Here is a 14723-nt window from a genome sequence, read left to right on the forward strand (position 1 = left end):
CTTTCAATTTGTCACAGAGAGCGGACTTACCTGGAGCGTTCTTCGAAGAGTTCTCCATTTAAGTCTGTATAGATGGGCTCGCTAGGATCCTCGAATTGTCCCGTTGTCCGCATGGGATTTATCACCGGCAGCTGGCACATGCGGGCCAAGTTGCTGTTAATACAAGATATAAACACCTTATAAATGGACCGGTTCAACAAGTAAACCGAAAGACATCTCGCGAGAGAGGGGGACAGAGAAGAACTGATAATATGTGATGGTGATCTCCTTACCCTGTGGCAAAAGTCTTGTGTAATGAGCCGCCAAACATGGACATGTTGGTGCGAAAAACGTTCGAGGCACGATTCGATGCACTCTGATTGGCTGCACCTCCACCTGCACTGCCAATTTCGGTAAAGCGCTCATGTGTGCGTATCGAGGAATGGGAGTGGCCCAACGAATGTATGGGCGAGTGTCTATCGGCCAGACGATTCTTTGAAATGGACTTCCAATAGCGCCTGCAAAAAAGGAAAATTCACAATTTGTACCATCTAATTGGAGGATACGATAGCAGCAGACTCACCTATAGCCAAGGCCAGCAACTAGAGTGATGCTGAAAAGTAAAATCATCAGCAGAATGATTGCTGTGATTAGACCATGATATTCGGCTGGTGTCATGCACACTGTCTCGACGGGGGCAACCAGTTTGCGTGGATACGATTCCTTTTCGATTTCCTCACGTGTCTCAAAGACCTAGCAGAGATAAGAGATTCGTTAGTCTGAATTTCTTTTTACACTAATCAAGATTTATCACCTCAATCATTTCGCGAACTTGTTCGGGTTCCTCATTCTCTTTGGGTTTCTCACCCATTTGGGTGTCATTATTGAATTGTCCCTGTCCCAGTGTGGCACTCACTGTAGTGCTATTGACAATGGTTATATCATCGCCATCTGTATCCAGTTGATTGATGCCCTCCAAGGCCTGAGCTTCTGGTGCCTGTTCTGTTAGGTTTTCTGTTACATTCAAAGATCTTCGTCGTCTTCCAAAGGATGGTTCCTGACGTCCAGCAGGTCCGGGACAGTAGGCTGGTTGACAGCCCTCTCGGCATGATCGCACGGTGGCCTCAAAGACCAGGAAATTCGATTCGGGTATCTTGAAGGCATTGAAACGCGCCTCTAGGGTATCACCATCTCGCAATTTGTCCAATTCCGGGAAAACAAAAGGATCTACTGGGCAGCCAAATCTATCGATCAGTTGTATACTACGCCCTGAGTACGGATCTCTGGCTACAACATTGGTGGCAAAGATATCGGTGACATGATTGTAGCCATCCTGAGCCTCCAGACGGAAGGTTAGAGGATCACCCACTGCAATTGTTGTGGTCGGTCGTCCTTGATACAAAATACTAAGACGCACTTTCGAGCTCAATGTATTCTCGGCTGGCAAATACTCAATGGGTATGGGACTACCAGAACCGGCGCCAATGTAACCAGAACTAACCACAGCTTCGCCCGGTCCGCGGAAAATGCAGGTGAGATTATAGCGTTTATCTCGACCCGTTTGCACATTGTCCGAAAACTGAACAACCACAATATTGGTCAAAGTGTCGCCATACTGAAAGAAGACGTTTGAATTGAATAGTCCCTCATTAATTACTTAAAGAGGATGTGGCTAATTACCCTTTGAGTTCCGCAATCCGGATAGCCCTGTGGGCCACTGATCCTCAAGACATTTACTGTGCCCCCATTGCCACGGAAGAAGCAACGGTCATAGAAGCCATAGGTATAAATTCTACCCAAGAAACCTTCTGGTGTGCGTATGGTAAACTCCATGCCCTCTTCATTGCATGTCTGAGTGACTGCAGGAGGCCAATTAGTTACCTAGTTAGTTAGTTTGTCATTCTGTGAATCTTTTGTGATCTTACCATCCATGCACTCGCCATCACTGCGTCCTATGCTCCGCTCATAGAAGTCATAGTTGGAGGCGTCAAACGAACCCGGATCATGTATATCCAGTTCCCGCGAGTCTCTGTCACTTAGCTCACAGTTAGGCGACTCGCGATCCCGATCCCGATCTCGATCTCGATCATCGTAACCGCCTGCCGCTGTGTCTCTGCAAATTGAATTCGCGTTTGCATTTGCATTTGTCGTCTTGTATGTATCTTTGGCTTTTTATCTTTCATCTTCAAACTGTTCTTCTTACCTGTAGTTGAAGCTACGGCACACGAAATCTCTGCTCTCAATGCACTCGCGTTCGCACTGTATTAAACTGGGCACGATCAGTGAACGTCGCACGAAATGACGTCTCATCTTGTGCCTGGCTGCAATCTGTTTAAAGTTATCGCTCTCCTCGCAACGGGTAATGGGCGGGCGAGGTGGTGGACCACCGCCTCCACCCACACCAATTCCAATGTGTCCAGCGTTGCCATAAGGAGTGGGTTGATTGTGTAGACCCAGACCAGGCAGTGGAATGGGAGGACGATCATCAAGACTGCCAGCGCCATAGGGACGGTTGAAGGGTGTATCATAACGGCCATATGGACCATTGCCAGGTAATGGCAATGGTCTTCGGCTTGGTGGACCATCGTATTCTCGATCATAGGGTCCATAACGATCTCCATACCGCTCTTCATAGTCGTAATCGTAGAAAGATGGCGGACGATCTACACCTAAAGGAGTTAATGTATATATTACATTGAAACTTCATGAACATGTGCTTCATTTTGGATTTGATACCTGGTGCACTTGGCTAATGGTAGTGGGGGTTAGTTAGTACTTACCAGGTCGTCTGCCAAGATCACTGGGTCCCAGTGGTCGATTACCATACTTGTAGATGTCTATGGGGTAACGATCGTTGCCCACCGGAAAACGATTTGGTGTGGAGGCGTATTTGCTGGCACTGCCAGTTGGAGCCAGAGGAGCAGGTGGATAACGCTTCGCCGACTCTGGCTCTGGTCGCCTAGCACTATGCACTATATCATCATAACGTCCGGGTGGTCCTCTTGAGTCAGGCAAATAGGGATACCGCGGTGCATCCATGGATGAGGGTCGGTAACGTCTATCCGGAAAGATGCTATCGGGGGCATCTCGTCCCGTATAACCACCAATGGGATCACGATCTCTGCCAGGCGGATAACGTGCCGGAGGCAGTGGATAACGACCATCATATCTGTTCTCTCCGTAGCGTCCACCTCCGTAGCCATATGGTCTAAACGGAGCATCGTCATCGCTGGGATAGGGTCGTGTGTGGGGCAAATCGTTGGGCAAAGTGTTATCGTTGATTCCCGGATACGGTAGCGGTCGATAGGGCAGCCTATCGCGATCTCTATCCCTCTCTCTATCTGGATAACGCCTATCACCATATCTATCAGCATATCGATCAGGCGTGTAGCGATCCGGATAACGATCTCTATCTCGATCACGATCGCCAGGATATCGATCACGATCTCTATCACGATCCCTATCGCCGCCACTGGCACCACTTGGATACCGATCTGACGTGAAGGTTAGTAAATTAGTTGTCAGTATTTCATTAGGCAGTGATTTCGCAGTCAAATTGGGTGACATTAATGGGTTTTAGATAAAGTTGAACATATAGAAAGTACACTTACCATAAGGATCTTCAGGATAACGTTCATAGGGTCGTCCATAGCCCATATCACTTCCACCGCTAGGATAACGTGAGCCATAACGATCTGGAGGATAACGATCACGATCGCGGTCACGATCTCTGTTTGAATCTCCATACGGATAACGATCTAGATTAAGTTAGTGGTTTTAAAATTGAACAAAAGTGTATTGTAAATTTTTAGACTCACCATATTCGTTGCCCGCATAGTCGGGATAGCGATCGTAGGGTCTGCCATAGTCAATGCTGCCATCATTGCCACTTGTGGGCAACCTAGTGCCTCCGCCCACTCCATTCGATCCGCCTCCTGTCCCAGTTGCACCGCCCGACGAGCCATAGCGATCGTCGTGCTTATTAGGCTGTCTCCAGTTGCTGCCCGACTGATCTCCAGGTCGCTTGCCATCATTTACCCCATGACCCGCATCGTTATCGTTGCCACCGCCCACAACATTCACTGCAAGCAGTCAACAAAAAAAAAACAGAAGCTATGAGATTAGCCATTAGCACCTACCAACTGATGCACTTACACATTAGATTCTCGTAGTAATCATAATCAGCATCGTATATAATACGCATGCCATCCTTTTGATTGTACCGACTCAGGCGACAAGTACGAAAACGATCGCTATATACAGCAGACCTGCAATTTGTTTGCCCAGCATAAGAACACAGAACAGTTAAAAGAGTTGGTTAAGAGGAAAGTCAAACAAACAAGCCAAGAATCACACACAAACACACCTGCATTGGAAGCTCGTCTGGCGCAGACATTCGTCCAGGCATTCACTGAGCGAACGTCCCGTGATCTCTGAGTGAAACTCACCGCCTAGTCGAGAATTGCGGTAACGTTGGAAAGCTGTATCTGGCCGCCGGCCGCTCGAGAAGAGGTGCGAGGTAACTGCGTTATCTGGATAATCGGTGGCTCGTTCTGCAATAAAAACGGGAATTGCAGCATAACAGAGATGTGAACCGGTGTTGGGGGCATCAGGCAATGGAATTAAAAACGAAAAGATGGGGTGAGGCGACTTTTATATACCCTTGCTAATACTTCTACAAGCGTTTGAATAGATCAGTTTGCTTTCTTATATTTCGCTAACCACATTAGAATTGTAATGCCATACCACTTTAACACTAGAACCAGTTGTGAATTATAATTTAATGAAGTAAATGCTTCTGGATTACCGAATCATGTAAGATGATTATAAGAATGAAAGATGTTCGTTTTTTACAGAAGTTCGTGTATGCTAAACTCAAAATTGTGGGGAAAGGGAATATAGAATATAGATTTAAGACTTCATTTCAGATCAGTCGCTGTCATGATATATGTAATTGGATGATTGGATCGGCGGAATCAGATATACATTTGCCTACAGGTGGACAGAGGAACATCATAATTAATTAAAAGTTCGTTCTAGGCATTGCTCTTTTCTGACCAAAATAAAATGTACCCTCTTTGATTAGAGTATTAAAACACACTGTAATCTTGTTGTCGCTGTCTTGGACATTCGTCGGCATCGTCTTGGTCTCTATATATATATATATATCTGTCTCAGAGTGAGATTCTTTAAGTATTCCCAGTTATTGGCCAACATTTAATGATGCAGTTAGCACTGTGGCTGAACGATGATGTGGTCTGGTTCTGCTTCTCGTTGTTGGTCCAGGTTAGTTTTTTCTGTTTTTTTACTGTCTTTACAGTAGCCACTTACGATTATCGAGGCACACAAGATCATAAAAATGATGTGTGGGGCTGGAGCTAATGCTAATGTCATCCTTCTGGGAAATGGAGTCCTCCTCGGACAGTATGCACTGTTTACTTTGATCATCAAACTCCACAGAGCGGCAGAAGTATCTATAGTTTGGGGAGCACAAACATTTTGAGCATTAAGTGAAGTGGAGTTGTGAGATTAGTTGATTTACTTCTCGGCACGCAGACACATGGTCTGGCACTCCTCCAGTGTCATGTTAGTGAATATATCCACCTCGAATGGACCACCAAGACGTTTGTTCTCCTCCTTGACAAACACAGCCAGACCATCGCAGCGTCTTTCAGCTAGAAATAAATATCAATTACCAAATCGTTCAGTTTTTTATCTCTCAATCTCTCTAGCAATACGATTACCCACCATTCAGGCACGTATTCTCCAGATAATCAGAGTTGGGATCATCTTCCATTAGTTCGGGATGGGTGCGCCTGGTGAATCTACTCAAGGTGCAGGAACGCATCGTGGAATCGAAATTAGCAGAGCGACACACAAACGAAAACTCATTCAAACATTTGTCCTCACAGTCCGAACGATTGGCGGCCGTTATCTCTTTGATATCGCTGATGGGCAATTTGAGTTTCTTACGCGGATGTCGCTCGAAAACATAACGTCTACTAGGACACTCACGCTCAGGGCGACTTGCTGCAAAAATTGTTCCACACAGACTCATAAGTTATACACCCACACACAAGCCCCCACAAACTCCAATTTGGCACTCACATGTCAGACAGATCTCATTGAAATGGACACTGTTCGGGACCAGCATCAGACTGCCTATACCCTCAGGTCCGGCCTGTTCAGATGTCAGATAGCAAAGTGATTCCTCGTATTCGGAGGTGCCCCCAAAAGAGGTGATGCGGCTGCCTGGTTGGAAATCGAAACTGGTGCATGTTCGCACCAAGTTGTTGGTGCCAGTGCGATCGCGTAGACACAGATCCTGGCACTTCTCCAGGACTCTAAAAGGGGGTGCTGTATCACGTACCACGTCATCGTCGTAGCCCTGCAATTGTTGATTGGGCAGACGTTCATACAGCACACGTCCTAGCCCATTCTTACAAGTAGTTTGGCCTAAAAGGAAACCCTCAGAATTCTGCATGGCAATATCTAGAAATGGAAAACTTACCATAGCTTAAACCAATCAGCCAGGCTGTCAGTAAAGTAGTTAAAGCCAATTTGGCTCTCATTTTCTTCTCTAATGTATTACTGTCAATGGAATGTTTCGTGTTTAAAACCACATTCTAGATATATTCCCTTATTGGTCCACTGATTGCGTGTTTTTTGCTCTGAACAAACGAAATAATTGTAGATACATTCACATAAGTATATATATTGTATATAGATTTGATCTAATTAGTTCATTGGCCACCAAAATGACATGAATTCCGCGACCTCAATAGTTTTCGAACAAAATTTCACTGAAAAATTGTTAAATATTCTGTTACTGTGTCCAACAACATGTCAACTCGCTGCGCGCCATAATGTGCACAATGCGTAACGCGAATTTGGATCATTAAACTAACCAAAAAGCAACAAAATATCAACCCGACATACAATGGCTATATGTGTTGGCGGCTTCACTCTCATATCGATCCACAACACCGGATGTCACTTCCGGCTTATTGTCCCCCAAAAAACATACATACATACACACAGATGAATATGCTTAGAATGGTTAGTTAAACCAACAATATCAACTTAAAAAACGAGCCAGAGAGTTTTATTCGAGTTTTTCCATAATGAAAAGCTTAAGCCGAAGCTGTCGCATTGACCTCAACTTGGATTTTCACTGTTGGCTGTACCATGGACATGGCAAACTTTCCCATTTAGTGACATTATTAAAACAGACAGAGTGAGAGAGAGAGAGAGACAGAGAGAGGTGATGGCAAGCAAGTGATTATACGAATGTCCTTTTCAGTGTTTTGAAGGATTCTGATAATATTGAAAATTTGTAACTTTTAAGGACAATTTTATTAGAAGTTCTATTCAATAAGTAAAAAAAACCACGCAAAATAAAAAATTCAAAAAACACTCAAAAAAATTCAATAAACTTTTTATCCATCAAGGATCCAAATTTAATTCAGATTATTTGTGATCATCCTTTTTGTAACTTTGCTTAATGGAAATTTGTTTCTTTCAATTCTTTTCATTTTGTAAAATTTTTAGAATTTAAATACTAAAACTTTTAAATGATCATTTTAATTTCATCACTTATTTTGTTAAAAATCGACGTTTTATAAATTTTATTAAGCATTTTAAGTTTTTGTCAAAATTCAACTTTGTTTAAAAATTTTTAATGACAATTATTTTGTTTAAGTTTTTTAATTTTAAAAGTCTTTTTTTTTAAGAACATCCTGTTATCTTAATTTTTTAAATTTTTTATAAGAATATCATAATGATTATGATATATAAATTATTTTTTTTTTGCTAATTTCCATTCTTCGTTTTTCTTTTCATAAAAAGATTTTAATAATTTTGAAGAACCTTTTATGATTTTAGTGTCAAATTATTTATTAATAGATTTTTTATTAATTGTTTTTACTAATTTTTTAAAGTTTTTTATTAAGAATTTCATTTGGGATTTTTATTTTTAAATTTTTTTAGGTATTTTCTTTAGGATTTTATTTAGAATTTGTGATTTCAAGTTCAATTTAAGTATTCACATTTTTAAATTACATAATTTGTAATGTTTTAATAAATTTTGTGCTTTTAGTTCTTTTTAAGTATTCAAAAATAACATAATTTTTAATAGATGCTTTACTATTTTATTTTATTTTAATTATTGTAAGGTTTGTTTAGGACTTCGTTTAATTGTTAAATAAATGTTGATTATTTTTTTTTTTTGGATTAAGATAGTTAATAATTTTTTATAATTTTCTTTTGCAGTTTGTTGATTTTTATCAAGGATATTTTCTCTCAATATTTTCATTGATTAGTTTGCATTATTCATTAAAAATTATTGCTTTACTTTCATGTCAAGGTTAAGTTAAGCACTTAAATAATTTAAAATTGCCAGTTAGTTTACCGTTTAGCGTTATTGGATGGAAAAAAGGATATGTAATTGGAATAATAATATGGAATTATTCAGCTATTAGTATTTTCCGACTCGCGCTGCAGGGACTAAGCCTGACCGATCGTTAGAATAAATTGCGACAAACTGAACGCGTTGCGGCCCAGCAGACTCGAAAAAACTCCACAAGTTGGACCATTACCATCAACATGACTATGGTGATCATCCACCTCCCCCTCATTACCATTACCATTACCATTAGCTGGGGCAGCAGTTCGAATCCATGGCGACACAAACATATGTATGTATGTATGTACAATCGGATATACTAGAATCGAGACAATGGTCAGAAAGAGGAATTAATTAGATGTGGAGACAAGCGACAACAATGAGCAATGTGGATTTCAATTCAAATGTTAATCAGAAAAATGTATTGCGTGTGGGTGTGGCTAAAGTTTTTTTCTGGCACTTTTGGGGGGCATTTTCTGCATACATAGGTGTAAGAGGGCATGGTTCATGGACAGTATCGACCAAAATTGGAATAGAAACAACTCCCCTGATATGAAGGGCATTCCCGTTTGCTATTAGCTAAACGATCGCCGCTCCTCTCTCTGGGAGTTAGTTTGTATGTGGCCCGGCCGGACCAGATCATGACAATGCATTTCACGTTTGAATAAATTCGAGGCTAGCTCCAATAACCAACCACTCCATATTCAACCACTATCTAGAGCTGCAGCTTGGAGGTTGCACCTGTCGCCGCTCTTTTGCTGGGTGTGCGTAGGCACTCACCCTGGCCGCCCCCTCATCCCGCCTAGTCATTGTTGAGTGTTAAATGGGCGAGGCCCGCAACCTTAACGAGGCGAATCACAGTGAATGCAAATGCAAATCAAAGTCAACCAACAATAAACAGGTGCCCAAACTTTTATTTTCTAAAACTAAAAGTTCGTCTACATTGATTCCCTCAATAAAGCCAAAATGCGATAGCATTGCTTGAGTATCTAGAAAGAAATAGAAGGTAAGTTAATCTTGAGATAAGGCCGAAGATCCCACTCATGGAATACCATCGTGTATGTGGTTAAGGTGAAGGGCATGAACGGTTGGGCCACATACATCAGAGGCTTTTGCGAACGTTGGATGACAAACATAATGTCACGCTGTATATAAACGGATTTCGTATGCCAGTCCTGAATATCGAATGCCGCCTGGGCCACTTCCATGGACTGTCAAGATAAAAATTCCTTTGTTAAATTTCCTACATACAGAAAACTTAGAACATACCTGGGTATAGACCAAAGTGCCAGCCAAGCACCAATACGAAAGCTGTATGAAAGTAATGACCATAAAGAGCACAAATTTGGCAGCCACTTTGGGATCTCCGGCAGCAGCCATGGTCTCAAAGGTGGACATGGAAATCAATGCGAAACTGGCTATCATTTGGGTAATAAAAGAGCCATAAAACACTCGATTGTTCTTTTGCACGGTGCTGAAAAGCCGCGAAAAAGACATTCAATTTGCTTACACTCTGAGAAACAACAAAAAGAAATAAGTCAAAAGGATGTTCCAAGTTCTTAAAGCGTTTGTAACACTGTGACGTCCTTTTTGACCTTAGGACCCATTTTCATATTAAATTTGATTAATTAAAGTGTTTGAAAGAAATTAACGATATTCATATTATAATACTTAAATATCGATTCAAAAAATTTACATTTTCTAAATAAAGCCAATGAATTTGGCCCATTTGATCCTAAAATCCTTAATGTAGGCATTAAATTTCACTTTATCTGATTGTAAAACGAAATTCCTTTCAAATTTTGTTGAATCTTTATAAAATTTCAGCAATTACATAAAAGTAAAATCAACTTTGGTTTGTCTTTTTGAGAGCTTTCCTTTTTAAAAAAACCAAATCGAATAAAAATTGTCGGAACCTCAACTAACAAAGCTTTTATTTTTTCTGTGTAAGGATATCTTAAGCCTAAACCTAACATGATTCTTTAGAAAGTTATTTTTCATTTGAATCTTAATGATTGAGATTGGATATAATTTGTGAGTATGAAAACCATTTGTTAGAACCAGGAAGAGTCCCTAAAAGTACTACATATTATCTAAATAGTTCTGAGTTATATTTTGAAATTTATGAATAAATAAAGGAATGCGAAATGATTTTCTGATTCTTTTATTCAAATTGACTGCTCTTCATCAGGAAGCATTACATGGGACGAAATTGTTCTTTATTGCGTTAAGTTTTTCTATTTAGTTTAATAATTAAAATTGTTAATCAAATTATTAATAGATCGGCCTTTTAGCTGATTTTCTTTATCGTATGATGTATTGCTTGTTCCTTTAAAACGAAAACTACCAAAACGACAGATAAAAGAAACTGAAATCTTAAATTTTCTTCCAGCCTTATCGACTTTGTTGGGCATTAAAAGTTATAACTATTATTTATATTGATTCGTTTAATCTATCTATATTGACTTCATTTATAGTTACTGCATTCTAAAGTTTAGTTAATTACTTGTTGAAGGAGGTATTTAATGTAAATGGTTGAGCAATTTGATGCTTAAGGATTTCTTAAGATCTGAGTTCTATTTTCAAAAGGGAATAAGTAAAGCCCTTGAAATAGTTTAATAATTTGGAAGCAGTACTCAGTTGTGGCCTGAGGCTCAGACGCGGGTGACCTTATATTAACTTCTTTACTTCTTCTTTTGGTTCTTGGTACTTAAAGCGTCAACAAAATACCGAGTGTGAGATCAGTAAATTTAAATTAAAAAGAAACCGTGAACAAGCCAAAAGTAAAACTAGGAAAGGACAACCAATAGTTCCTTATCATTTAAAGCTGCTTGTGTCTCTGATGTCGAAAATTTCGGAAAAAAGGATTAGAACGGAAAACTCTAAATATGAGACTTCACTCAGAAATGATCCCTTCACAAGTTGTAGTTAGGGCCAAAAACCAGTTAAAAAGTTACATAAACTAAGCTTGAAAAGACCAATATGCTAATGAAAGGAGCTGAAGTCCATTAAAAAACAACACCAACTTGTCTCTGGAAATACTTAATTCACCTTAAATATTATTCTCAGTGTATTTGCTTACCTGATCACATGCTGATGGAAATTCACCAGCAAACTAAACTCCTCATGGAACTGATCATCGTTCAGATTACCAAATTTACCCAATTTACGCATTTCCAAGCAAAGAATCTTCAAATTCAATGCCGTCTGCAGGAATGTATGTATGCCCAGGAGATCAATTTGCAGAATACTCATCAAATTGTGATGCGAGGTTATGCTTTGCCATATATAGATGAAACTCCAGACTTTCGGATGGATTTGACGTCGATGCCAGTTATTGGGATACATCACATGAAATGGCAAATCGCCGCCACCGATCAGAGGTTGCACACAAATGGCCAAATTGAAGAGAGTTAACAATACAAAACAATTGATAAATATTCCCGATTCGGCTAAATAGCAAAGACGCTGCCAACGTAAGATTTCCTCATCATTATTATGTGGTCTTAATTTTCCATAATAATCAAAGTCCTCAATTACAGAATCGATTCCATCGGCACGTAGGTATATATAAAAAATTTTGGTCAATATCAAGCTAATCTAGTTGTGACATGGAAAAAGAGTAAAAGTGAACAGGTGTGTGTTGGAGCAAATCCAATGATGCTTAGCTAACCCCAATGATCCAAACGAAATCTTCGCCCATATCGATAACATTCTTCGATTCATGTATCGCACTCATGACCGTAATGAGAAAGAACGTTAAATTGGCCAAGATGACCAAGTTGCATTGCCTATACACGGAATTCTCTGTCATCTTTTTGTTGGGATAGATGAAAAGTAGACTGTAAATTCCATGGACAAGCCAACAAAGAAACATATAAACAGTTGATATCTTGTCTTTCGTATTCAAATATACATATGTAACTTACCACAAGCATGCCCGATGGTAGTGAAGAACCAGACGCGGCGGTCTCGACTTCTTCCTCAGCACAGACAGAAACTCATCAAAGAAGCCGCGCACCAGACGTAGATTTGATTTATAATCAGCCTCGGACATTTCAAATTGTACTGCATTACAGTCAGTTGGTCTCAACTTCTTTTATATGTATGCACAATGTCCATACAAACATACATACATATATACTTGAGTCAATCCTGGCAATTGTTCTAATTATTATATTTACTCTGAATAGCAGAAAAATAACGTAAACGCAAAAAGAAAACGCCCCAGAAATAAATGCAGTTAACCAATGCTAAAGCTAAGGCTAAGGCTATCATTTGATTTAACCAAATGGACATGGATGGAGTCGTCTTAACAATTTTATTAAACATGTTTCTTATTAGCAAAGTTTCGAGCAAATTGTTTTCAGTTAACTTGCAAAATGTTCAAAATATTAGTTTTTGGTAAAAGTTTATTTGAATAAGCACTAATTGTTAGTTGTTTAACCAAGGGCAAATAGAGATTCGTTTTTGGCTTATACTACTTCTTGAGTCTGGAATATTCCTTCAAACTCTTGAGCCACAACAATTGGAAATTTCACTTTGAAAGTTGATTCGGTTTTCCTTGTCAGACAGCTTTTCACTATTCTCATGTAGAACCTAAAGTAAGAAATTTTAATCCTTCTTTGAAGTTCTAGCTTATCACAAGCTTAGTAGTGCATTAGTACATATAATAATTCAAGAAAAGATTCTTTAATTCAAAACGTTACCATAAAATTCAGAGTATAGTATTTTTTCATCATTATGAGCCTCTGAGCCTCACCTTAGGTCGGAAGGCGTAAAGCAAAGCTAAAGTGAACTCTGGAGTTGTAATTCTCAACTAGTTTAAGTATGAAAATATTACAACTATTTGTTGCTTTTGACGTATACGAATGTTTAATTAACACTTAAGACTTATATCAAGCATTTAAGGTTTAAAGCAAATATATTTTTATTTATGTAAGTGTGAACAAACAAACATTCAAAGTTAAGTTTTAAATAGTTGGAAATTATTTATAAATTTAGTAACTAAATTTACCATGGAAAGCTTTATTTTGGAAAATGAAATTGGTTATCAAGCTTAAACAGTAATTACTAAATCTAATTTCGCTTAAACTAAGATATTTTTTAGGAATACGTAAGAAAATGTTAATTAAATGCTTAATTATTCAAATAATATCTAATGATATGAAATAATTAGGGGGAAAAAAGTCCTTTTTGAGCTTAACTTGATAATTGATCAACTATCTAAAAGATTAAACTAATATACAGTTAATAGTACTTACACAATGGAATTTCTTCTGCTACTTGCATTTTCGAGGATATATTTGTTGTTGTAAGTATTCACTTGGGTTGTAATTCTACAATAATATAAGATTCTATGTTTTAAGGCTTCATTATTTAAAATAATAATATAGACCCGAAAAAAGTCATTTTGTAAGTACTTCTGACCACCTCTTAACTGCTATTAGTCAGTTGATAATACATATATTATTAAACCATGTTCAATAAATAAATCAAACATTGTAAAAACATCTTTCATTAAACAGATTAAAATTAATTTTTAGCAGTTTGTTTTGTTTTACATCTTTTATATTTACATGAATATATCATCTTTGGAGACAATCTTGAGTTGGCAATTTGCTGTCCATGCGATCGTTGATTCAATGTAAATTTGAAATTTGCATACTCAAACATTGGCTTAAACAAGTTTTGATCATATAATCGCTTAATACATAAACTCATATACACACATGTGTATGTGTGTGTGTCTAAGATGTGTTTGGCTACTAAAAACTTTAGTGCACAAATACACATTTTAATAAAATTCTATCATTTCATAACTTAAGCTCTTTGCCAAAAGTAATATGTAAATGAGATAAAAAAGAAGGAAAAATTGCTAAAAATATAGTTTAAAGGACCGAGAAGATGCAGAGAGAAACCCCAAACATATTCAAGCTTCCTAAATAAAACAACTTTTTGTTAAAAAAGAGCGGAAAAGCCGAAGTAAAGTATAGTAAGATTATTTGGAGATAAAAAAAAAGGTTTTTTTACTCCACTTTCAGCTAAATGAAGACGTTAAATTAAAACAGAAATCAAGATTAGAATCACTGATCTGACCAATTGATTGAGTTCGATCGACCCCAAAGGATTGAACTTCTTGGCTACGCCTATGTAAGGAATGTCCATGGCATGTGCCACAAATTGCAGTCATCGATTGGCATTTGTTTAGGATAAAAATGAGTCATTTAAATTTCCATTCCGCCTCTCAACAGCCATCGAATGTCTATAGTTAGATGAATCGATGTACATGTGTATGTGTCGTTCAATGACCTTACACCCACTGGCTAGTTTAGTTTCG

General features: G+C 38.6%; 2 protein-coding genes across 2 annotated transcripts; both read right to left on the minus strand.

Moving 5' to 3' along the window:
- Positions 1 to 26: 26 nt before the first annotated feature.
- On the minus strand, positions 27 to 6463 carry nompA (no mechanoreceptor potential A). Its single transcript, XM_068288357.1, has 16 exons — positions 6088 to 6463; positions 5728 to 6009; positions 5522 to 5654; positions 5311 to 5453; positions 4346 to 4532; positions 4135 to 4247; positions 3798 to 4061; positions 3591 to 3737; positions 2760 to 3473; positions 2183 to 2648; positions 1905 to 2092; positions 1660 to 1838; positions 794 to 1594; positions 563 to 732; positions 273 to 497; positions 27 to 153 (listed from the first exon to the last, which is right to left on the minus strand). Exons 1-16 carry the CDS (start codon positions 6461 to 6463, stop codon positions 27 to 29), a joined length of 4515 nt encoding a protein of 1504 aa, XP_068144458.1.
- A 2858-nt stretch (positions 6464 to 9321) lies between these two features.
- Or47b (Odorant receptor 47b) lies at positions 9322 to 12440 on the minus strand. The gene is made up of 6 exons (XM_068288358.1): positions 12313 to 12440; positions 12057 to 12225; positions 11466 to 11983; positions 9653 to 9857; positions 9436 to 9594; positions 9322 to 9372 (listed from the first exon to the last, which is right to left on the minus strand). The coding sequence occupies exons 1-6, from the start codon at positions 12438 to 12440 to the stop codon at positions 9322 to 9324; spliced, it is 1230 nt and encodes a 409-aa protein (XP_068144459.1).
- Positions 12441 to 14723: the final 2283 nt, after the last annotated feature.

The sequence above is a fragment of the Drosophila tropicalis genome, unplaced genomic scaffold (genome assembly GCF_018151085.1).
Source record: "Drosophila tropicalis isolate 14030-0801.00 unplaced genomic scaffold, ASM1815108v1 contig_593, whole genome shotgun sequence".
Classification (NCBI taxonomy): Eukaryota; Metazoa; Arthropoda; class Insecta; order Diptera; family Drosophilidae; genus Drosophila; species Drosophila tropicalis.

Bases quoted from the DNA above. Each gene is read 5' to 3' on its own strand.
- nompA (XM_068288357.1), bottom strand. From the start codon at position 6,463: ATGCAGAATTCTGAGGGTTTCCTTTTAGGCCAAACTACTTGTAAGAAT. The intron at 3,474-3,590 runs GTAAGTGTACTT...CCTTCACGTCAG, and splicing joins TTATCCTGAAGATCCTTATG to ATCGGTATCCAAGTGGTGCC. The intron at 2,093-2,182 runs GTAAGAAGAACA...TTCAATTTGCAG, and splicing joins TGCCGTAGCTTCAACTACAG to AGACACAGCGGCAGGCGGTT.
- Or47b (XM_068288358.1), bottom strand. From the start codon at position 12,440: ATGTCCGAGGCTGATTATAAATCAAATCTACGTCTGGTGCGCGGCTTC. The intron at 12,226-12,312 runs GTAAGTTACATA...TGGAATTTACAG, and splicing joins TACCATCGGGCATGCTTGTG to TCTACTTTTCATCTATCCCA. The intron at 11,984-12,056 runs GTTAGCTAAGCA...TGTCACAACTAG, and splicing joins ATTTCGTTTGGATCATTGGG to ATTAGCTTGATATTGACCAA.